We start from the raw sequence: 23761 nt of genomic DNA on the forward strand, positions 1-23761 counted from the left end.
GAAGATGAGGTTCCAGTATCTGGATTGTTCAGGCAGTAATGATATAGTGTACTTCAGACAGGGTGGCCCTATCACTATGGTCTGCTGCACCCATCACAGTCTGTCACCAATGGTGGGAGTTGAAATTTGTTCACTGGGGAGATGATGCAGGAAATGGAGAGAAGAGTATGGATATTGCAAGAGACCAAAATAACGATTGAAGAGATGGAGAGGGCAATTATCTGCTGAGCCAGGGAGACTAGAGACAACCTTTTTAAAGTCACCAGCTTTCAGGGTGACTGAGCTGCCCAGAAACATTTGGTTTTCATTTGTGCAGTTGGCTGTTACTCTTCTGATTGCTATATGTTTCTCAAGGGCTGAGATGGTTTTCCATTTGATTCATGGTAACACTTCCTCTCACTTGTGGCTGTGGTTTCTTTATTCTGTAAAAGCACAAGTGTGGGCACAAACCTTGTCTTGGATCAAGATGGCATTCAAGAACTGTGATGGCAAGCCTTCTACTACTGTTAGCTCCAGAATGCTTGTGTTAAAATGGTCCTTGAATCAAAAATGTGCAAGACCCATCAAGGCGCACATTCCTTTGTGAATACCAGTTTGTTGCTAATGAGCTTTACAATCTGTTTCCCTGCAGTGCTTCAGAGTGCCGTGTGCCTTTGCTGTATCCTTGTAATCCTTGAACATCTTCACTGACAGCTCTTCTATTACTATGCACAGTGAAGTTTGAATCTGTTCTCGAAAATACTTTTGGCAGCGCTGTTATAAGAAGCTGAAATGAGACGTATCAGTTGCAGCTCTCACCCTTAAATTGTCTAGTGTTGCTTGGATAATCCCAGACAGGTGACAGACTTTTTCCCTCTGGAGTCTGTAGATACATAATAGGTTTGCTATCGTTTCCATATTGAGTGTATGCACCATATTGAGGATCCACCATTTGAACATCCAAGAGCACTTGCAAAGGAGTGTCACTGAAATTGAGAGGCTAGCTTCTGTGTCCTCTGATGCATTTCTTTGATGTTGGGAACAGACACCATTGGATCCAGGGATGCCCCTGGCATGCAGTGATGAAATGGCATTCAGCTGTTCTGCCAGGATTGAGAACATCCTGCTTGCTCACCATGTGTGTTTTGCCAATTCATTTGTGTACACAACACCGGAATAGATAATGTGAGAAGTGTACGATCATCACCCAAATTAATACGTTGGCTGTGATGCCATTTAAGACATATGATTCCATACATGAAGTCAGAAATGGAAAATCTCTGTCATTACATTTCATGTTCTGAAAATACATATAGCTTTTTGATTTTCGCCTCAATCATGACATCTGCTCCAATATTCAGCAGACGAGATGGCAACAAGTATTTTGATTACTTTCTGTATAACCAGCTGTCTGTATTAGATTTTTATTTCTATTTTATGGTTCCTAAGGCTGGGAATCATATGACTTAGTTAAATGAACCTTTGCATTGTCTATTGTCTAACTGGATTTGAATTAGTTGGATTAGCTGGCTAATAATTAGCACTATAGTTTTCTTGGTGAAATTATACTTGTACCAATTCATTTTATTTATCACTTTAAAACGGCGTTTCATTGTCCTTTTGATTTTATGCTTGTAATCATCAGAAGAAGAAGACATTTGACTAATTTATTCAATGTTGATCTTCAATATGCTCACATATTGTTGACTTTAACCCTTTCCACTACCAATCTAATCTAGTATTACAAGTAATGCATATTTAAACCATTCAAGAAAATATTTTTCTCAAATGAAGATTTTAGTATAATCTGTGAAATTATATTCAAGGCTGAGAGGTTAAAATAATAAACGTAAAGTTTCAATTTCATTTTTCTTCCCACTGACCATTTGCTTTTTTAGGTATGGAAAAGTCGAAGCTACCCGCATCCTAATACAAAAGGGAAAGTGTAATCCCAACCTTCTAAATGGACAGCTTAGTTCTCCACTTCATTTTGCAGCTGGTGGAGGACGTGCAGAAATTGTGCAACTTCTACTACAGCATCCTGAGATTGATCGGGTACAGTTCAGACAATTTCATTGCACATTCTGTTCAAATCTTCATATAAACTAGACCTTTTGCTACATTGATCCTTGATTGTCTTTATTTTGGAGCAGATTTAGTGTGTTAATATTAAAAGTTATGCCAGTTTAGAAATGGGAGCTGATTGCATTGCATTGATAGTTTCAAAATTACTGGTCAATCTTGCAGCCTTCCTAGATTTTACCATTACTCAAAAATTGAGTGCAGTCAGACTTAGCTCTCCACTAAGGCACCATTGCAGATGTAAATTGGCATTGCACCATCAAGCTGCATATTTATTTCAGTTTATCCTCATTTCCCTTTTCAAGCAGTTTGAGACACTGCTTTACATAGAGATAATAAATAAATAGATATTTCTACAATCTTGCTGTTCACTACTTTGGACAGACTAATTAGAAAATATCTACAGAAATGCAATTACATACTTGCTGTCCTGATGGGACTTGAAGCCGTGCTTTCTTCACTATTTGATTTATTGTTTAATCGATATGTTCAGAGATGTTATTCTATGCCTTTGGAGCATGTGGCACTATACCTGCACCACAAGACCCCTTCAAACATTTGTGTGTGGTTGTGTGTAAAGGAAATGTGATGACCACCACATAGCAATAAAGGGTCCTTTCTTTGCTTTGTTCCCCAATAACCTGATGTTACACATGTGCTGATAATTTTCCTCCCGCAGTCTTGTTGTGGGACACGTCCAGAAGTCTTTTATTTAAAGTATGCATGGACAGGCTTTTGATAATATCTGCCAAAAGTCAATTATAGAGGCAGTTTTTATTTTAAATACATGATCCGGGGAGAATCAACACAGAAGACTTTTTTTTATTCGTTTATGGAATGTGGCCATTGCTACCTTGGCCAGCATTTCTATGCCATTCTAAATGCATGGCGGACAGTTAAGTGTCAACCACATTGTTCAGAATCTGAAGTCACATGTGGCCAGATTAGGTAAGGATGGCAGGTGTCCTTCCCTAACTACATTGTAAAAAACAATCTGGCTTACAATTATCAAAGATTATATAATTGGCATTTTTAAAATTTTAGAGTTTTAGTGAAATGTGAATTCAATTCCTGCCATGATTGAATTGAAATCCAATTGTCCAGAACATTTTAAAGTAGAGTTATGGATTAGTAGTCCAGTGAGATTACCACTTTGGTACTGTCTCCCCTAGCTTCCCTCTGTCACTTCATGATCTTCTGAAACCAATTGTTATCATATTCACAGAACCAGATAATGACAAAGGAATCATGTTTAAAACACACCAAAATTAAACAACTTGAAGTTGTGTTGTCCAGTATAGTACTTCATTTCTATGAGAGAAATGTATCCCATTGCAGCTATTGATGAGGAGAAATTTCTTTTCTCAGAATAATCTTTTTATAATTAGAAATCTTGTTAAAATCATACTTTGCATATTATAGTGAAATTGATTTATGCTTGTTGATTTATTCCAGCATATTGTGGATCAACAAGGAAGGACAGCATTACAGGTCTGTGAAGAGAATAAACAGAATGATTGGGAAAAAACAGTACAACTCCTAAATGATGCAACAAATAAGCCAGTAAGTTTATTTACTGAGGCTTTTGTAAAATTAAAATGCAGAACATCTAGATTGTTGTCAACGTTCTGCATGTATTTAAAGAACTTGAACATTGCGTTGAATTACCAAAACATGCATTTTTAGTTAACTGTACATTTAGGAGAAAGTAAGGACTGCAGATGCTGGAGATTAGAGTTGAAAAGTGTGGCTCTGATGTGTGTTTCAGATATGAACCCATCATCAAGAATTTTCAGGCTTATAGCTAAAAAGTCAATTCTCCTACTCGTGGATGCTGCCTGACCTGCTGTGCTTTTCCAGCACCACATGTTTAGATGTGTATTAAGCACTTTGTGTATAGTTTTATTTTATTAATTAACTGTGATCTCTTTGTATAAGTGGCTGAAATTTCATAATTATGAAACAGCAGGAGATCATAGCCAACAAATTAATTTTAAAAAGTGGTGGGTGGATGTCCAATAAGCATAGATTAATGTAATCAGGTTTGTCCCACTGAGGCAAGGAAGGGATGATAGGGTAAAGGAACCTGTGTGTCAAGGGGTGTGGAACATCTAGTCAAGAGGAAGAAGAAAGTTTGCTTAAGATTGAGGAGGCAAGGATCGGACAGGGCTTCAGATGGTTACAAGGTAGACAGGAAGAAACTGAAGAATGGACTTAGGAGAGCTAGAAGAGAACATGAAAAAGCTCTAGCGGGTAGGATTAAGGAAAAGCCTAAGGTGTCCTAAACTAGTGAGGAAGAAGAGAATGGCCAGAGTGAGGTTAGGGTTGATCAGAGATAGTGGAGGGAACTTGCACCTGGAGTTAGAGGAAGTAAGGGAAGTACTTAATGAATACTTTGCTTTAGTGTTCATTACTGAGAAGGACCTTGATGTTTGTGTGGACAGCATGAAACAGACTGATATGCGCAAACAGGTCGATGTTAGGAAGGAGCATGTGCTGAATATTTTGAAAAACATAAGGATAGATAACTCCCCTGGGCCAGACGGAATATACCCTGGGTTACTACAGGAAGTGAGGGAAGAGATTGTTGTACCTGTGGCAATGATCTTTCTGTCCTCACTGTCCACTGGAGTAGTACCAGATGATTGGAAGGTGGCAAATGTTATTCCCTTGTTCAAGAAAGGGAATAACAGGTGCGAGCTCTGGAGCAGAGAGTCCGGGCCTTTGAAATGTACATGGATGATATTGACAACAGAAATCGGAGAAAGAATATTCGATTGCTGGGCCTTCAAGAACAAGAAGGGAAAGAACAGTTAGTAGTATTTCTGGAGCGATGGTTGCCCCAGCTTTTAAACCTGGGGGCTGAAACTGACCGGGTAAGGGTGGAGTGGGCCTACCGGGTCGCAGTACGCGGATCTGGCCCAAACCAGCACCCACGCCCGGTCCTGTTCCGGCTGCAGAGTTATAGGGAGAGGCAGATACTCCTGGATGCCTCCAGAAAGCTTGGAAAGGATCCTAAAGCTATGATTCATGAAGGATCCAAGATTATGTTATTTCAGGACTTCTCCCCGGCTTTGGCACGAAGAAGGAAGGCATTTGATGAGGTGAAGAAATGTTTAAGGGACTTAGATATTCAATACACCTTACGCTACCCAGCGACGTTATGCTTTACCCACGAAGGATCCGAGTATAATTTTAGATCATCGGAAGAGGCCAAGAAACTTTTAGACTCTGTTAAATAAATCGTAAGAGACAATTTATGTTGGCTTGCCTCTCCCACACTCCGTGGGGAGAAATGGATACTTTATTCTACTTTACTTTTGCCTCTGGGAGCGGGGTTGTCTTCCTTGCTATGTTATTATACTTAACTGTAATCTGTTGGAGTTGTAATTTTATAGTTATGTGTGTTTGTACGTGGCATTGATGCTAGCAGATATACTCAGGTATGGGTGGGGAGGGGTGGGGGTGCGGAGCTCACTGTTAACTCTAGCTCAGTATTATATCTAAATCCTATTAAGGAGCGCCCGGGTCGAGGGTGGGACACTGTTTGGGAGAGGATATGGTGGAACGTTGGAAAGGTAGTAAGGCCCCTGAGAACAAGGGGGAAGATCTCCATTCAAACATGTTTAATTTTTTTTTGTTCTTATTGTTTGGAAATAACTTCCTTTTTATCATACTGTTATGAGTGTATTAGAGAACATTTTCTCTTATTTGAAGGATGTAAGCGACTCAACTATACACTCTGGATGATTGTGGATTAGTTGAATTTTGATGATTATATATTTAAGATCTATTTTTATATTAATGTTTGTGCTTGAAAATTCTGCTTATTTTTGTAAATTTGTCAAAATGTTAAATTCCCAATAAAAATATCTATATATAAAAAAAAAGAAAGGGAATAAGGATAAATCTGGGATTTACAGGTCAGTCAGTTTTATGTCAGTGGTGGGCGGAATAGAGACTTGATTTGTGATTACTTGGAAAACCACACTTTGATCAGAGATAGTCAGCATGACTTTGAGAGGGGCAGGTCGTGTCTCACAAACCTTATTGAATTCTTTGAGGATGTGTCAAAGCACATAGATGAAGGTAGAGCAGTGGATGTGGTGTACATGGAGTTTAGCAAGATGTTTGATAAGGTTCCCCATGTTAGGCTTATTCAGAAAGTAAGGAGGCATGGGATACAAGGAAATCTGGCTGTATGGATACAGAATTGGCTGGCCCATTGAAGACAGAGGGTGGTGGTGGATAGATAGTATTCAGCCTGGAGCTCAGGCAGGGATCTGTTCTGGGACCTTACTCTTTGTGATTTTTATAAATGACTTGAATGAGGAAGTGGAAGGGTGTGTTAGTAAGTTTGCCGATGACATGAAGATTGGTGGAGTGGCAGATAGTGTGCAGGGCTGTTGTAGGTCGCAACAGGGCAGTGACAGGGTGCAGAACTGGGCTGATAAGTGGCAAATGGAGTTCAGCCTGGAAAAATGTGAAGTGATTCACTTTGGAAGGTCAAATTTGAATGCAGAATGCAGGGTTAGAGGCAACATTCTTGGCAGTGTGGAGGAACAGAGGTCCTCCATGTCTGTAGATCCCTAAAAGTTGCCACCCAAGTTGAAAGGGTTGTTAAGAAGCTAGGCGGTGTGTTGGCTTTCATTAGCTGGGGATTGAGTTTAAGAGCCGCAAGGTTATGCTGCAGTTCTGTGGAGCCCTGGTTAGACCACACTTGCAATATTGTGCTCAGTTCTGGATGCCTCATTACAGGAAGGATGTGGAAGCTTTCGAAAGGGTGCAGAGGAGATTTTCCAGGATGCTGCCTAGACTGGAGGGGCATGTCTTATGAAGAAAGGTTTTTCTCAAAGGAGTGAAAAAGGATGAGAGATGACTTGGAGGTGAATAATGTGATGAGAGACATAGATAGTGTGGATAGCCAGAGACATTTTCTCGTGGCAGAATTGTCTATCACAAGGGGGCATAATTTTAAGGTGATTGGAGGAAGGTTTAGGGGTGATGTCAGAGGTAAGTTCTTTACACACAGAGTGGTGGGTGTGTGGAGTGCACTGCCAGCAGTGGTAGTAGAGTCAGATACATTAGGGGCATTTAAGCAACTCTTGGATAGTCACGTAGAAGATAGTACAATGAAGAGAATGTGGGTTAGTCTGATGTTAGAGTAGAATAAACGATCAGCACAACATCAAGGGCCTGTACTGTGCTGTACTGTTTTTGTTTAGATTACTCAGTGTGGAAACAGGCCCTTCGGCCCACCAAGTCCACACCGACCCGCCGAAGCGCAACCCACCCATACCCCTACATTTACCCCTTACCTAACACTACGGGCAATTTAGCATGGCCAATTCACCTGACCCGCACATCTTTGGATTGTGGGAGGAAACCGGAGCACCCGGAGAAAACCCACGCAGACACGGGGAGAATGTGCAATCTCCACACAGTCAATCGCCTGAGTCGGGACTGTTCTGTGTTTTATGTTAATCAATAAGAATGAACAGTCAGAAAAAAACGTACTTGAGCTCTCAGAAGTTGTAATGTTTGAAGATGAAGAGTGAAACCAATTCGAATTGACTTGATAATCTTTCACTTCAGCCAGGCAGGTCTGCAATGATCAGTAGTATAGATTGACAAAACAGTTTGTATCATTGGATGGAGTCTGTAGGAACAGTTCTTGCCACTTAAATACCAGAAGCTATATTTAGTAATGTTTGACAGGATGGCCATGGTTGGAAATCTTCTCTGGAAAGCTGTGTGGTTTTGACTGGTCAAACTATCAGTATCTCCAGTATTTTTGTAAGTTGTTCACCTCACCTTTTTTGCCCTGCATCAAGAATATATGAATTTGGGTCATTTGAATGTATATGGCATGATCATTGTGTGTCCATTGGCAAAGAGACACACTTAACTTGACATAGATTTGTCAGAACCAAGAACCAGAAATTGCAGGAGAAATTCAGCACGTCTAGCATTATTTGTTGAGGGAAAGCACAGTTAACATTTGAGTCCAGTGACCCTCCTTCAGGACACTTTTTCTACATGGATTTATCCAGACCTGAATTTGGAACAATTTAAACATCGTAATGTGTTTCCAATTGTGTGTTAGACATTCAAATAGAAATAGCTAATGTAATGCAATATTTGATCTTAGGTAAACTTTGTTATTGCTGTAATAAAATATGCAGAACTGTAATACATTTGATTCAATTTTACTTAACAAATGATGTACAGATTTTTAATTTCCAAAAATTTATGGAGATATTTAGTAAACAATATATTAGATTAAAATAAATCTTAACGTGCTTGAGCTATTCATTAAACATTAAAGACTGGTACCTTGTTAAAATAATTTTGCTCATATAAGAAATGATTATTGATTACCTTAAAGATTGTTAAACACTGATCTACTTGACAAATTATTAAGTGATCATCTGAAACAATTTGATAGCCATTGATCTTGTAGTTAATATTATAGTAATAAAATCAAATAAATTTAAATATTTTGTGAACTATTATTTAAAGTATAATTTGAACGTTTTTGTTGAATCATCAGTATGAGAAAGTTAAAATTTATCGTACCGATGGATCTTATCGTGCTGTTGAGCTGAAGCATGGTAACAATACCACAGTGCAGCAGATAATGGAAGGCATGCGGCTGTCACAAGAAACACAACAATATTTTACAATCTGGATCTGCTCTGAGAACCTCAGTAAGAAATATGATAAATTGCTTTTATATTTAAATAATGGTTTAACTATAAATGTTAAAATGGTAAAATGTTGCAGACAATATAATTTTCGATTATTTTGTCAAAATAAGAGGATGAATGTATATTGGGGGAGGAGTCCTTGCAAATGTTATCAATTAAAAATCATAAGTTCAAATATGGTTTCCCATTTTGAATTCATCATCCCCTAGCTATTTACAACGCTGATGCTAATTCACATCACAAATTCTCAATATAAGGGAGAAGGGCAATTTGTTTAGCTTTGTAAGTAGTCTCTTTTTGTGCTGGCAGCTCTTCTTTTGTGCTGTTGCCAGGAAATATGACCCATTGTTAGCTTGAAGCATTTGTACATGTAAACACTGCACCAGCCATCTAGGAGTCAGTGGGTGAGGTTAGAGACCGTTTGAGTTGAAGACCACATTTATCATGACAGGATTATGCATATTTGTATTGGGCACTTAAAGCTAACAAGTAAAGCTGACTTTTGTCCTCACAACTTGGGCTAAATTTGAATACCGTTCCCGGAAATGAAATACTATTGTTAAGCCATTGAACTATCCTTCTCCCTCATTTCTGTCTCTTTTTTTTGAAGAAATAATGATAAGTAAATTTAATGGCAAAGACACTGCCACATCATTTTTCAAGTTTCTTTTAATCTAGGTTTGCAGCTCAAACCATACCATAAATCACTACAGCACCTGCGAGACTGGCCAGAGATTGTTGCAGAATTAACTAGCCTTGATCCACATTTGGAAAAACCACAACTCTTTCTGCGAAGGGATGTGCGACTTCCACTGGAAACTGAAAAGAAGGTTAGTACTAAAATGCAGCATTGATAACAGCTATCTCTTTTTTTTTAAAAGGGGAGAAACGCATATTTATAAGGCCTTGCCCTCCTTGCATTGCTGAAAATGATTTTCTGTAATGATATATACATGATGCATTTGTGAAGACCAATGGATTTTGATTGGTTTAAGAGAATATTTTTCAACTTACAAGCTATGCTTAATCAATGTTCAAACACAGTGAAAATGTGAACTATTCAATTCGGTTGTTAAGTCTTTGATCACATTTGTCATACCTGTATGGATGATTAGTTACTAAACAAAATAAAATTTGACTGTTTTGTCACTGATAAAATGCAACTATCAAAGCAATTTCACACAGCTTTTTTTCAGCAGGAAACACTAATGAAAATGGCCAGGAAGTTCCAATGCCAGATAACCATTGAAGCAGCACCAACTGTAGTTGTGCATCAGGATTATATGAAATCCTAGATGCGGCCCACATTTTGGGAATTGACCGGGAATTTTATGGCCATTTCCCTGTGTCTAGGACACTTTGGTAGAATCCATTAACGTTGAAGAGTTTGGAGGGTTCAGCTTCAATGAAGTCAGTATATGCCAGGAAAATTGAGGATTAAAGCCTACTATTCTCACCCATCTCGATCTTCCCACCAGACCCAACACGTACACTGATCACAACACTGCCCCAACCCTCCAAACTACATGCTGATTGTGAGGCATTTACTGCAACTTGATTGATTTCAACTTTACTTCACAGACCAACAGAGTACTTGATTTGTATTGCTTACCTGTATATTGGTGCTCATTTAGCTGCAGTTTTCCAGTTCATTGGGATGTCAACAAACATTAGTATTTCCAAAGTGTGATACATTTATGTCTAACAATGTTATGTAAATACAACTAAGCAGTGTTGTATCAAAGGTTATGTAGCTAAATCTTTTGTCCTTGCCGGCTTATTACTTTGTTTAATAGTGATGTTCTTGGCTTTTCATTGGCTCATTGCTGGTGTGTTAACTAGTCAGTCAATGTTAATCACAGGCTTTGTTCTTGCTTCAAATATAAATAACTTTTTATCAAGTTATATCTAGACTCAGCATCCTGTAGCTTTCAAGTCTGTTTAATTAAATTGCTCAGTAGCATTCAATGAGAAATTTGTTAGTTGTAATTTGTTAGCACCTAAGCATAAACATCATATTTGTTGTATGTGGGCAAGACCGTGGCAGAAGAATTCATGTGAATGTGAGAGACCATCCAGTTTGAAAACATAACTAAGAATTAGCAGCAGGAGTTGTCTGTTTTGTCCTTTAGCCCGCCCCACCATTCCTTAATATCCCAATTGATCTGCCCAAGGTGCAACATCTCTTTTATGGTTGCTGCTTAAAGCTCTGAACTTCATGATATTTCAAAAATCTATCTACCTCCTCTTTGAATTCTTCCAGTGATTTAGCCTTCACAACTGTTTGGGTAGAGAATTCTAGATATTGCTAACCTCAGAGATGGAAGTCCTTCTCATCTCAGTTTTAGATGTGTTCCCGTATCCTGTAACTTTGCCCACTAGTTTGGGATTTCCCCATTCATAAACACCCTCCTCCCCCTCCCCCCCTACCTCAGGCCAATATATACCATGCCAGACCCCCTCATAACCGTGTATATTTCATGAGGACCTCCTCTCATTCTTATTATCCGAATGAATACACATCTAAGATGCTTAACTGTTCTTGAAAAGTGAAGGTCTGTGTTCAAGGAATCAGCCTAGTGAATCACACTCGAACTGCTTCCAATGCAATGGGAAAGTTTTAAAATAGTGTCCAAAACTGGACACAGTACTCGAGGTGCAGCCTCACCAACACTCTCTGCAGTTATAATAAGACATCCCTGTTTTTAAACTCCAACCCCTGAGCAGCCAAGCCCAGAATTCTGTTTGTCTTCATGATTACTTGCTGTATTGGCGTGTTAGTGTTTTGTGATTCATGCATAAGAACACCCAGATCCCCCTATGCGTTTGGTATCTCCCTTCATTAGTTAATATTTATTTTGATTCCTCCTATCAAGGTGCTTGACCTCAAACATGTCTGCATTAAACTCTATCTGCTACATTTTTGCCCCGTCACTGAACATTTTCTTATTTTCATGCAGATTCTTTTTGACTTCATTATAATGACCTCACCTAACTTATTTTTGTATCAGCAGCAACTTTGGGCACTATATATATTGCTAATATAGATGGTAATAATTGAGGCCCCAAGACTGATTCTTGCGGTATTCAATAATTACGTCTTTGTAGCCTCCAAAAAGACTCATTAATCCTTATTAACCAGTATTAGCCAGTTTTCAATCCATGCTAATATATTACCCCCGATAGAATGAACTCCTGTCTTGTGCAATAATGTATTTTGTGACACCTTACCGAATGTCTTTGCAAATTCAAAATACACCACATCTACTAATTCCGCTTTATCAACTCTGCTTGTTATATCCTTAAAAGACTCAAGCAAATTTGTCAGTCGTGATTTCCTTTCACAAAGCCATGTCGGTTCTATTTGATTCTGTTCAGATTTCCTAAATGTGCTGCTGTTTCTTCCTTTTATAATGACCTCCAGCATTTTTTGACTGACAGATGTTAGACTGACTAACCTATAATTTCCTGCTTTCTGTCTCTGTCACATCTTGTACAGGGACCTCACGTAAGCAGTCTTCCAGTCCTCTGGAGCCCTCCAAGAATCCAGTGAGTTCTGGAATATTTAAGTTAATGCCTCCAATATTTCTGCTCCCACTTCTTTTAAACATTCAATGCAGCCCAACAGGTACTGGCATCTTGTCTACCTTCAGTACTATTAGTTTGTGAAATACGCAGGGCTATAGAGATGGTTTTAAACTAAGTACAGAGTAGAGGATTTGAGAGAGGGCAAATGTAGGCCTACATAGTAAGAGGATACCCAGCATTATAGGGCAACAATTTGGATTTCCAATACCTAGGATGGGACCGGAAGAGATGGTTGTTGGGGGTCGGGGGGGTGGTTGATGTTCAGACAAGATTAATGGCTATTCACTTCAATATGCATAGTATTCAAAAAATAAATTGACAGTGCAAATACATGTAAATGGATATAACCTTGTAGCCTTTATAAAGACATGATTACAATGAGATCAAAGCAGGGAACTAAACATCCTGTAAATTTTTGAAAGAACAGGCAGCAAGGAAAGGGTGATAGGGTAGCAGTGTTCGAACAGGAGGAATAAGTATTATAGTAAGAAATGATCTTGGGACAGGAAATATAGTATCCATACAGTGGAAGTGAGAAATAACAAGAAAAAGAAGATATTGGCAGTCCACAGGCCCTCTGACTGTTTGATAGAACAGAGGATAAATTGGAAGGTAATGAGGGCATATAATAAAAGGCAGTATATATAACCGTGAGCAACTTTCAACTTCACAGATTGAGAGAACCAGATTTGCAAAGCTAGCCACGAAGAAGAATTCAGTGTGTTTTCAGGACAGTTTCCTAGAACAAAATATTGTGGATCCAGTCAGGGATCAGGCTGTTTTGGGTATGGTAATAGCCTTAATGAATCATGTCATGATAAAAGATCGGCTTGGAAAAAGTGAACATGACGGCAGTATTTAGCATCTGATTTGACAGTGAGATCTTGGAATGCAAACAACTATGCTAAGCATCAGTCTAGGTAATTACAAAGAAATGAGTAGAGCTGGCTGGAGTGGTTTGGGAAAGGTGTTTAAAGCCAAGACAATTGAGGAACAATGGCAGGTGCTTAAGAAAGCATTTCATAGCTGGAAGCTGAATCAAAATCCTGGAATTTCCTTTCTGAGGGCATTGTGCAGCATATGGACTATAGTGGTTCAAGAAGGGCAAGTAGTTGTGGGTGATTAAAGCTGGCCAGCTAGCAATACCTCTATGCTATGAGTGAATAATTCAAATATGTTCTAGTGAAAAAGGAGGATTCTAGGAAGGGAATAAGTCAACTTACAGTAACCAAGAATGTTAAGGATAACATCAAATTACAGAAATGTGGCGAAGATAAATAATAAGGCAGTGGATTGGGAAAGTTTCAAAACTAACAAAAGGCAACCAAAAAAAAGAGATAAAGTTTGAGAGTAAACTTGCTAGTCATCTCAAAATGGAGACCTTCCTTAAATAAAGCCAAAGTGAACATTAGTCCCTTAGAAAATGAGGTTGGGGAAATAATAATGGGGAACTAGGAAATGGCAGAGGATACATTGAGGTCTGAAGTGTTCACTCTGTTTTCTTTTCATTGATGCTGCCAGACCCACTGAGTTTCTCCAGTATTGTATTGGGTCAAAAAATGGGTAAAAGACAAAATTATAATGGCTATTTAAAGTTTGTTTCAGATCATTTATTAATCTTTCTTGATTACACATTCCTGGGGTGCAGTTTTGCTCAGTTAATTGACTGCTGGTTTGCAATGCAGAGTGTGAAACCAGCAGCTTGAGTTCACTTCCCACAGTGGCTGAAGTTACCATGAAATACCCTCCTTCTTAACCTCTCCCCTTGCCTGAGGTATGGTGACCCTGAGTATCTCTAATGCGAGAGCAGTCCTGTGGTCCAGTCTAACTATGGTAACTTTACCCTTACATATTACTAGATGTAAAATTACCTATTCCTGGGTAAGTTTAGCCAGATACTGCTCTAAGGATCCCTGATGCACTCTGCAGATTTGTCTTCCATGTTACCCTTGTGCATCTGATTTATTTAGTCAATATGCAGATTAAAATAGGCAATTAGAACTTTAGTGCCCTTCTTGTATGCCTAATGCCCACCCATGATTTCCTTACCTTACAATTCCTTATTTTCATCCAAACAGATCCACATCATTTGTCACTACTCAGCACCACACTGATAGCTTGTATTATTACCACCATCCTTTTCCTCCTCCCCATGCTCCCAAAATATCAAATACTCTTAAATGTTGTGTTCCCAGTCTTACTCGTTTTGCAACTGCATTTGCATAATAGTTATCAGGTTATATTCATTTATTTCCATTTGTGCTGTTAACTCATCTACCTTGTTACAAATACTCCATGATTTCAAAAAGAGACATAGAACATAGAACGATACAGCGCAGTACAGGCCCTTCGGCCCTCGATGTTGCGCCGATCCAAGCCCACCTAATCTACACTAGCCCACTATCCTCCATATGCCTATCCAATGCCCGTTTAAATCCCCATAAAGAGGGAGAGTCCACCACTGCTACTGGCAGGGCATTCCATAAACTCACGACTCGCTGAGTAAAGAATCTATCCCTAACATCTGTCCTATACCTACTACCCCTTAATTTAAAGCTATGCCCTCTCGTAATAGCTGACTCCATACGTGGAAAAAGGTTCTCATGGTCAACCCTATCTAAACCCCTAATCATCTTGTACACCTCTATCAAGTCACCCCTAAACCTTCTTTTCTCCAATGAAAACAGCCCCAAGTGCCTCAGCCTTTCCTCATACGATCTTCCTACCATACCAGGCAACATCCTGGTAAACCTCCTTTGCACCCGTTCCAGTGCCTCCACATCCTTTCTATAGTATGGCGACCAAAACTGCACACAATACTCCAGCTGTGGCCACACCAGAGTCTTATACAGCTGCAACATGACCTCAGGACGCCGGAACTCAATTCCTCTAACAATAAAAGCCAGTACACCATATGCCTCCTTCACAGCACTATTTACCTGGGTGGCAACTTTCAGAGATCTGTGTACATGGACACCAAGATCCCTCTGCTCGTCCACACTACCAAGTATCCGACCATTAGCCCAGTACTCCATCTTCTTGTTACTCTTACCAAAGTGAATCACTTCATACTTCGCTACATTGAACTCCATTTAAGCTTTGACTTTTTACCTTTATTATTACTGTGGTTTTAATTTCTGCTGCACTTTTCTACCAAAGGTTTTGCCTCTTCCTGTCACATTAATGTTCACCTCTTCACTTCCAGTACTTTTGCTCTCTCATCTCTTTAATTTTTAAACTTCCTCTCAGTTGAATGAGTTTAGAATGAGTGGTGATTTCACTCGAACTTGCAAAATTTCTGGAATGCTAGATGGAGTAAATGCAGAAAGGATATATGCTTTGTTTGGGCATTGTCTCAAGCCAAAGACAATTTCCGAATAAGGACAAAACATTACCAGAGAAATTAGGAAGAACTTTTCTTTCTCCAGAGTGCAGTGGATCATTAGAATCCTCTACCACAGAAGGCTGTGGATGCTCAGTCATTGCCCATATTCAAAATACAGATTGATAATTTCAAATTACTAATGACATCAGGTGATAGTGTGGGAAAATCGTGTTGAGGTAGATGGTTAGTCATGATGTAGAATAGTGGAGCAGACTTGAGGGATCAATGGCCTACTCTTGCTTTTGTATTTCTATATGGTTGTTGTGTACATTGATTTTGTTTAATAAGCATAATGCACCATCTAAACAATGGGCATATATATATATTATATAGTATATAAAACATATTTTAATTTGTTTGTTCAAGGTGGATGATCCGTTGGCTATCCTTATTTTATTTGATGAGGCACGCAGTAGCCTGCTGAAAGGATTATATCCATGTCCTGACAGTCAGTTGATAACATTGGCTGGTCTTCTCCTTCAAATCATCTATGGAAATTATGAGAGTAAAAAACATAAGCAGGGATTCCTCAAGTGAGTATATCTTTTAAGTGATTTATCAATTCCAACCTTGGGTAACTGCCTGTGCGGAGTTTACATGTTCTCCCTGTGTCTGCGTGGGTTTCCTCCGGGTGCTCCAGTTTCCTCCCACAATCCTAAGATGTGCACGTCAGGTGAAATTGGCCATGCTAAAATTGCCCATAGTGTAGGGTAGGGAAATGGGTCGGGTGGTTTACTCTTTGGAGGTTCAATGTTGGGCTGAAGGGCCTGATTCCATATTGTAGGGAATCTAATCTAGTCTAAAAAATGTAGAGTTTGATGAGATGCTTGCGGACTTCAGTTTCAAGACATTAACAGATATTGCTACTCTACCTTCCAGATTTTTTTGAAGTCTGGACTAAAATCCTTGCATTATTTAGCATTATAAGTAATCCTGTGTCAGTCAAATAATTATACTTGAGAGCTCCATTATTGCTTACCTTTAATTGTTAGACCTGGGTATCATTCATATGATGGTCAGTACTTCCCAACCTTGTATTTAGGGGTTTAGAAAACACCACGTGCTTTTTCTTTTGAAGCATGTTGTCTTTATATTGCAGTTCTGGCCTTGTAGAGAGATGCTCTTTCTGATCCCTCATGCCTTATGTGCACAGCTATACTAGAAAATAGTTCATGTAACAGATTATGATCATGCCAGTTGGCTGGCTAACTGAAACCACTTGTCACGATATGAGCTCTAGGGATTCAATTTCTCTTGGTTGATATAGAACCTAACCTGACTCCATGCAAGAAGGACCAGTATCCATTAAATTAGAAGATAAATATTTCCTAAGATTAACAAAATGTATGCTCTTTGGAAAGGGAATATAATGATATTATGTGCAGCACATTTTCCACAGTATTTTCTTTCCCTATCACTGTACAATTAAGGAATTTAAATGCGTGCAGTTTTTATTACCACAATTTCAATGATCTCAACAACTGCAGTAAAGGCAAAGTTTCACAAACATGTAAATAATGGATTAAGGAAGATGTTTCACTCTTCCATGCACGGCTGCATGATTGTATTTTGCGCTTTAAAGGGATGCCACCAACAGTCTAAAAAAGACAGCGTTATTTGAGCAACATTGCATATCAATTTCAATACAGGTTCAATGCAGATACTTGGCTGTTTGTCCTACTAATTGCACTTATCTCAGATGTTTATAATGGGCAAGTACAGATTGTAGTCAAAGTGTGGTGCTGGAAAATCACAGCAGGTCAGTCAGCATCTGAGGAGCAGGAGAGTCGACGTTTCAGACATAAGCCCTTCAGTACAGACTATATCAACCAGCCATGCAAAAACCCACCAAGCAAGAGTCAGTACCATCCCACCTTGCTCATGCGAGCAGGTCTCATACTGGGCCCAGATTTGCCTCTATCACCACCGCCTCCGAGAGGTGTTAGATGCAGAAGCCGTAGGGAACCCAAACTCTTCTCTGCCACAGCAGCCATGTGATTCTGCTGGGCTCAACTTGTCAATGCAGAATCCACCAGGAACCCAAACCCACTTCCGCCATGAGTCTGTGCAGGACTCACCTCTCCACTGCTGATGCCATCATTGCCAATGCGGTCACCACAACTGAGTTCTTCACAAGGAAACAAAGTCAACAAGAAAAGAGAAAAAAATAAGAAAGAAAAGTGGATGGAGTGGACGAACCTCTGGATCAGGAGCCCTACTCCGCTGCCATCTTGAATTAGCTACATATTGACTATGCTGCATATTAAAGCTAACTGAACTCTCCCTTTCACCTAATGTACATGTATTCTCTGTGACAGAAGAAGCGTGCCCAATTAATTCTTTAGACCAGGATTGCTGAAGTTATATTTCAGAATTTTCTTGACCAGAATCAGATAAATTCAATATAGTGCAAGAATCAACTATGTCAGTTTTTGACATGTGGCTGAGTATCATAATAGAATGCATTTGCTGCTATTAAGGAAATTATTTTGTTATTTCAGAAAATGTTTATCTCCAGCATGTTTCACTATTCAGCTGCTGAAATGAATGCTGGTTATTTATTTTACTATCTACAGTATTAGTTATCTTTAACTGAATAAAATTCTATGCATTTCAGTGAAGAAAATCTTAAGTGTATCTTACCGTGTACCAAACTGAAAAGCAAGGCTCCACACTGGATCAGTAGGATCTTACATGAATACAAGGTCAGTTTAAACAATTCTTTTAAATTTTGTTATATTCATTAAATCTTTCCTTTCTCACTTGACATTTTCTTTAAAAAAAACACTTGATTGAACGTGTTGCTTACTCAACATGATATATTGTTATGACTGAAAATAACTTGACGTAGCTTTAATGTGGAATTCTGAATGAGTGCGATGATGCACTTGGGCTGGACAAATAAGGCAAGGGAATATATAATAAATAGTCTGACTGTGGGAAGCACCAAGGATCAAGTATTGTTGGTCCCTTAAGGTATTAGGACAGGTGGATAAAATGATTATGAAGGCATCTGGTATACTTACCTTTATTAGACAAGGCCTAGAGGTTAAAATTGGGTGGTAGGGGTGGGGAGACTAGAACTAGAGGGCATAGGTTTACGGTGAGAGGAGAAGGATATAAAAGAGAACTTAGGGGAAATTGTTTCATGCAGAGAGTGGTACGTGGATAGAATGAGCTGCCAGAGGAAATGGTGGAGGCTGGTACAATTGCAACACTCAAAAGGCATCTGGATGGGTATATGAAATTGAATGGTTTGGAGGGATATGGGCCGGGTGCTGGCAGGTGGGACTAGATTGGTTTTGATATCTGGTCCGCATGGACACGTTGGACCAAAGGGTCTGTTTCCGTGCTGTACATTTCTATGACTCTATGGGGTGGAGGGTTTGGGAAGAGTAAAGGGCTGGATAAGCTGGGACTTTTCGCACTGGAGCAGAGGAGTTTGAGTCCTTGTAGATCTTTCTAAATTCACGAGGAGCATTGATAAGATTACTAGCAATGATCTTTTTCCTAGGGTGGGATAGTTCAAAATTAGATGGCATATTTTTAAGGTGAGAGGAGAAAGATTTAAAGGGGACCCGAGGGGAAACTTGTCACACCAGAGGGTGGTTTGTGGTGGAATGAACTGCCAGAGGAAGTAGTAGATGTCGGTACAGTTACACCATTTAAAAGACATTTGGACAGGTACATGAATATGTAAGGTTTAGAGGGATATGGGCCAAATGTAGGCAAGTGGGACAATTTAGTTCAGAAGACTTGGTTGGCATGGCTGAACTTGAACAAAGGGTCAGTTTCTGTGTTGTATGACTCTGACTCTAAACTCCTTCAAGCAGAGGCGATTGAGAGGCTACGTGATTGAGATATATAAAATTATGAGCGTAGATAATTAGGCAGGAAGAAACTTTTCCCCTTGATGATGGGATCATTGATCATAGGGCATAGATTTGAGGTAAAGGGCAGAAGCTTTAGAGAGATCTGAGGGAAAACGTTTTCACCCAGAGGTTGCTGGGAATCTGAAACTCGCTCCTTGTAAGGGTGTTAGAGGTAGCAACCCTCATAACATTTAAGAGGTGTTGAGATGCCATGGGCCAGGTGCTGAAAGTTCGAGGATTGTTTTTGACCTGCATAGATACAAATGGGTTGAAGGGCCTTTTTCTGTGCTATAAATCTCTGACTCTACATATCGCTTTGAATTAATTTGGTTTATGGAGAGCAGAAAATAATTAGCTTGGGCCTCAGGTGTGCTCAAACTTTTAAGTCGTCTTGTTCACAAGCAAAATCCCTTGTCACTACATTAATATTCTAGTCATTTTTTACAAATTGGAACAATTGAATTTTAAATATGACTGCTAGCTTTTTTTTTGAGCTTGTAACTCAAACTTTGAACAATCATGTTTTAATCAGCGCTAATGAGTAGTGAGTACTTTTCTTCTCACCATTCCCTGGATGTTGAATAATTTAGTTTCATTTTCTTCATACGTACAGTAGCACCTCGACTTATGAACTTAATCCGTTCCGGGACCTGGTTTGCGAACCGAAAAGTTCGCAAACTGAATCAATTTTTCCCATTGTTCGGATAGCATAAGAATGCTTGGACGGCTGTTCACAGCACACGCGCCAAAGACGAACTGAATGAGATCACACGGGGCTTGAGAGATTTTGTGTTCAACAAGTGCGTAGCAAAGCAGAACAATGAAACTCCGTGGTCGCACACGGGCTTTTTGCGTCCGTACCTTGAATTTCGTATGTACGTTGAAGCAAAATTTTACGTACAATCCTGTTCGTGAATGGGGTCGTTCGTATGTCGAGGTGCTACTGTACTGAGTTGTAGTCACTTCTCCAGACTAATGTTGTAACACATGCTCTTGCTGTTTACATCTGAATTGAAAGTAACATGAATGAAACCTGTGTTGTTAGCTTCACTGTCCTTTCAGGTCATGTTACATGGCATGGCAAAGATTGGTGAATATTAAGGTTGAGGATTAAGGCATGTTAAGTTACAACTACAAAAGGGGAATTAGTGTCCTGTTGTTAATCAGCCCACTACACTTATGGTGAATTTCTATTTTCAGCTGTCACAGGTAAGAATATAGATTGAATATGTGAGTCAGATCAGGAGCATGAAACAAATAAGTAACTCAAAGAAACTGATCTGCTTAATTAACCATAAAAACAATCAATGCCTGTGGCTGCGCTTGGCTGGACAATTTCAAAATTACTTCTGCTCAGATCTTACTTTATATTGTTTCCTACTTCAAATATTTTTCCAGTTTTCCCTTGAATGCCTTTGCTTCAAACTTAGTGCTGTAACAAGAACCTGACTCGTCTCCTCAGTCTCCCTTGGTCCAGTACAGTTCTGTCATTCCAAGATAAATAGGAAGATAATTTTCACCACTAATCTATGGTGTACTTTATCTAGTTTTCATGTCTTTTGTTAAACAGTCTGCCCAGAACATCTTTTGGTCACTCCAATTGCACACCAATATGTATTGTGAAAGAATTGTTGTTTGATATTATAGAGAAAAGGAATGGTGTTCTTCCTCAACCTTTCAGTTCTGAAATGGTCATCAGGTAGTACAAACAATGTTTTCTCTACTTCCCAGTCAGTACCACTTCCCCCTCTCCAAGCACCGCCACCAAGATGGTGCACACAATGTCATACTTCTCTTCAGAGTATTCAATACGGAATATTAATGACTTAATATTTGAATGCTGAAGATATTTTAACTGATGACACTCAGGGAAATAACTAGTCACAAACCTGTACTGAATTACAAACTGATCCTCTTTTATAAACTATAGGCCAGTACGGAGTGGGGTTGGATAAAATGTTACAACAAGGTGTTAATTAAAAATTCCATTATTTGCCAGCTGCATTGGCTGCAGTTCTTAAACTGCGATTGGATATGATGAGAATATTTTTCATGTGTATCTTTTTACGCGCTGGCAACATTTACTTAAGGTTTATATTGCTATTTTAAAATCTTTAACAGAGCCTCAGCAGTCGTGAAGGTATCAGTAAGGAGATGCACCACCTTCAGCGTCTTTTCCTGCAGATTTGCTGGGAGTTTCCAACTTATGGAGCAGCCTTTTTCACAGGACAAGTATATACTAAATCAAGCTCGAGTAGTCACAAAGTTGTCAAGGTATATGTTGGTGTAAACACGAAAGGTCTGCATTTGTTAAACATGGAAACAAAGGTAAATTGACTGATTTCTAGTGAATTTATGATGTAACAAACATGTATTTTGATATTACACAGAAGACATTTTGTTGAAACTGTTTGTCTTGCAATCATCAGGACAATTACAAATGATTAATATATATAAGTGAGCAATATGGTATGAATTTCACTGCCAGTGTAATGCCAGGTATTTGGGTGATATATCCCAAAGACTGGCAGTTCATAGCAAACAGTGTATCCATGTTGCAACAAGCAACATACTGACTGGTGTCAACCAGCCCATGCTCATAACGATCAAACCACAGAATCCAACATTAGATGTGATTCTGCAATTGACAACATTTGCTGGATAATTTTCAGTGAGCGAATGCATCCAATTTAGGATTGTCACTAGACTCGCAAAGTGATGCTTATGTGAACTGGAAGCTAAATAAACCAATATACAAAGTCCTGTTCTTTACAAACAAATGAACATATGGAACTGCACCTGTTTAAGCTCAACAAATTAGGTGGCAGCCCTCCACTGGCTCATTTCTTAGAGCAATGCCTTGATCAGAGTCAACTTGCGTTGTATACATTTTAACACTGGCAGTAAACTAACCCCACACTCTCCACTTGTCAACCAATCAACACTCTTCTCTCATTCATTATAAATGTTTGCTTCTCCTTTAAAGTGATTTTCTTGTGAATTGTGATGAATGCAAGTCAAAAGACTTTAACAAAATGTCATTTTTCCAGCAATATGCAAGTTCTCTTCTGCAAAACAACTATTTATAAACATGCATTTATTTGATCCCTTCTCGAACAATTATATGATTTATTACTTCTGAAGAACTGTGACTTTTTAATAGCCATTTGTTGTGGAAAGATCAATTCCTTAATTCTATATTAAAACTTTTTTGTTTTCCAAGGTCAGAGGTAAAACATTTTATCTGTTTCATCCGTTAACTTGCTCTGTAGCAACTAAAACAGATTGCCACAATGAACCTTTTGTGACAGTTGTGAACCTTTGGCTTCCTGTTAAACCTTGTATGAGTTGTAAATTCTGCATCCTATCCAATACCAGACTTGCATATTTCCACTTTAAATATTGCAACAGAGTCATTATGTCCAAGTTTTTGTGATGAGTGCAAGACAAAATGTTTCAACTTTGAAAAAATAGACAATGTTTAAGTTCTGAATCATAAGCAATTATTTTCATTTTTTTTTAATATTGCCCACCCTGTGACCAGCATATGGGAAATGGTAGAATTGTCCTCAGCCTGTTCCTCTTGAATTTCTTCTGGTGATGTGGATATGATTTGCTGACTGTAGGTGGAAGTTAACCATCTCCACCAACTAATTGCCAAACATCTTTGCAGCACCATCAGCTGAATTCCAAATGCATTGCCATAGACTATTTCAGATAGAGGTTCTTCACTGCTGAAGGCTCTGACAGATTATTTTCCGAACTGGTAATATTAATTGTTTTCTTACATTTGTACCTTTTCTAGGCTTTGTTGATTAGCCTTAAGTATGGCTCCCTCATGTGGCAATTGGGTGAAGCAGATGCCTACTTTCAAATTCACAGTTTGGAAAATAAAATGAGCCTCGTTGTGCACACAAAACAGGTAAAAAAAAAACATTCTCGTCAGTGTTCAGATGAAGGTGAAGCCTTTCAGTTTTATTTAGGAACGTAAATAATGCAAAGGACTTTGTAATATTTTAACACCAATACTTAAAGTGAACAACAATTAATTATAAATTGATCAAACTGGTGTTATGGTGGTAGAACTGTATTTTTAAAACTTCTGAAATTTTCTTTAAAGAGAAATCTTGCAAATCATTGCAACA

The 23761-nt window shown here is 38.9% G+C and overlaps 1 protein-coding gene across 6 annotated transcripts in view; it reads left to right on the plus strand.

Annotated features, from left to right (window-relative positions):
* Positions 1-23761, plus strand: part of krit1 (KRIT1 ankyrin repeat containing) — an 80319-nt gene that overhangs the window by 53267 nt on the left and 3291 nt on the right. For all 6 annotated transcript variants that reach the window (XM_060825530.1, XM_060825534.1, XM_060825531.1 and 3 more), the window contains 8 exons: positions 1878-2034; positions 3517-3624; positions 8615-8771; positions 9450-9601; positions 16111-16277; positions 18362-18449; positions 21738-21944; positions 23422-23538. In XM_060825530.1, coding sequence (XP_060681513.1) covers positions 1878-2034; positions 3517-3624; positions 8615-8771; positions 9450-9601; positions 16111-16277; positions 18362-18449; positions 21738-21944; positions 23422-23538 — 1153 coding nt within the window. The remainder of the gene's footprint in view (positions 1-1877; positions 2035-3516; positions 3625-8614; positions 8772-9449; positions 9602-16110; positions 16278-18361; positions 18450-21737; positions 21945-23421; positions 23539-23761) is intronic.

The sequence above is a fragment of the Hemiscyllium ocellatum genome, chromosome 5, assembly GCF_020745735.1.
Source record: "Hemiscyllium ocellatum isolate sHemOce1 chromosome 5, sHemOce1.pat.X.cur, whole genome shotgun sequence".
Lineage (NCBI taxonomy): Eukaryota > Metazoa > Chordata > Chondrichthyes > Orectolobiformes > Hemiscylliidae > Hemiscyllium > Hemiscyllium ocellatum.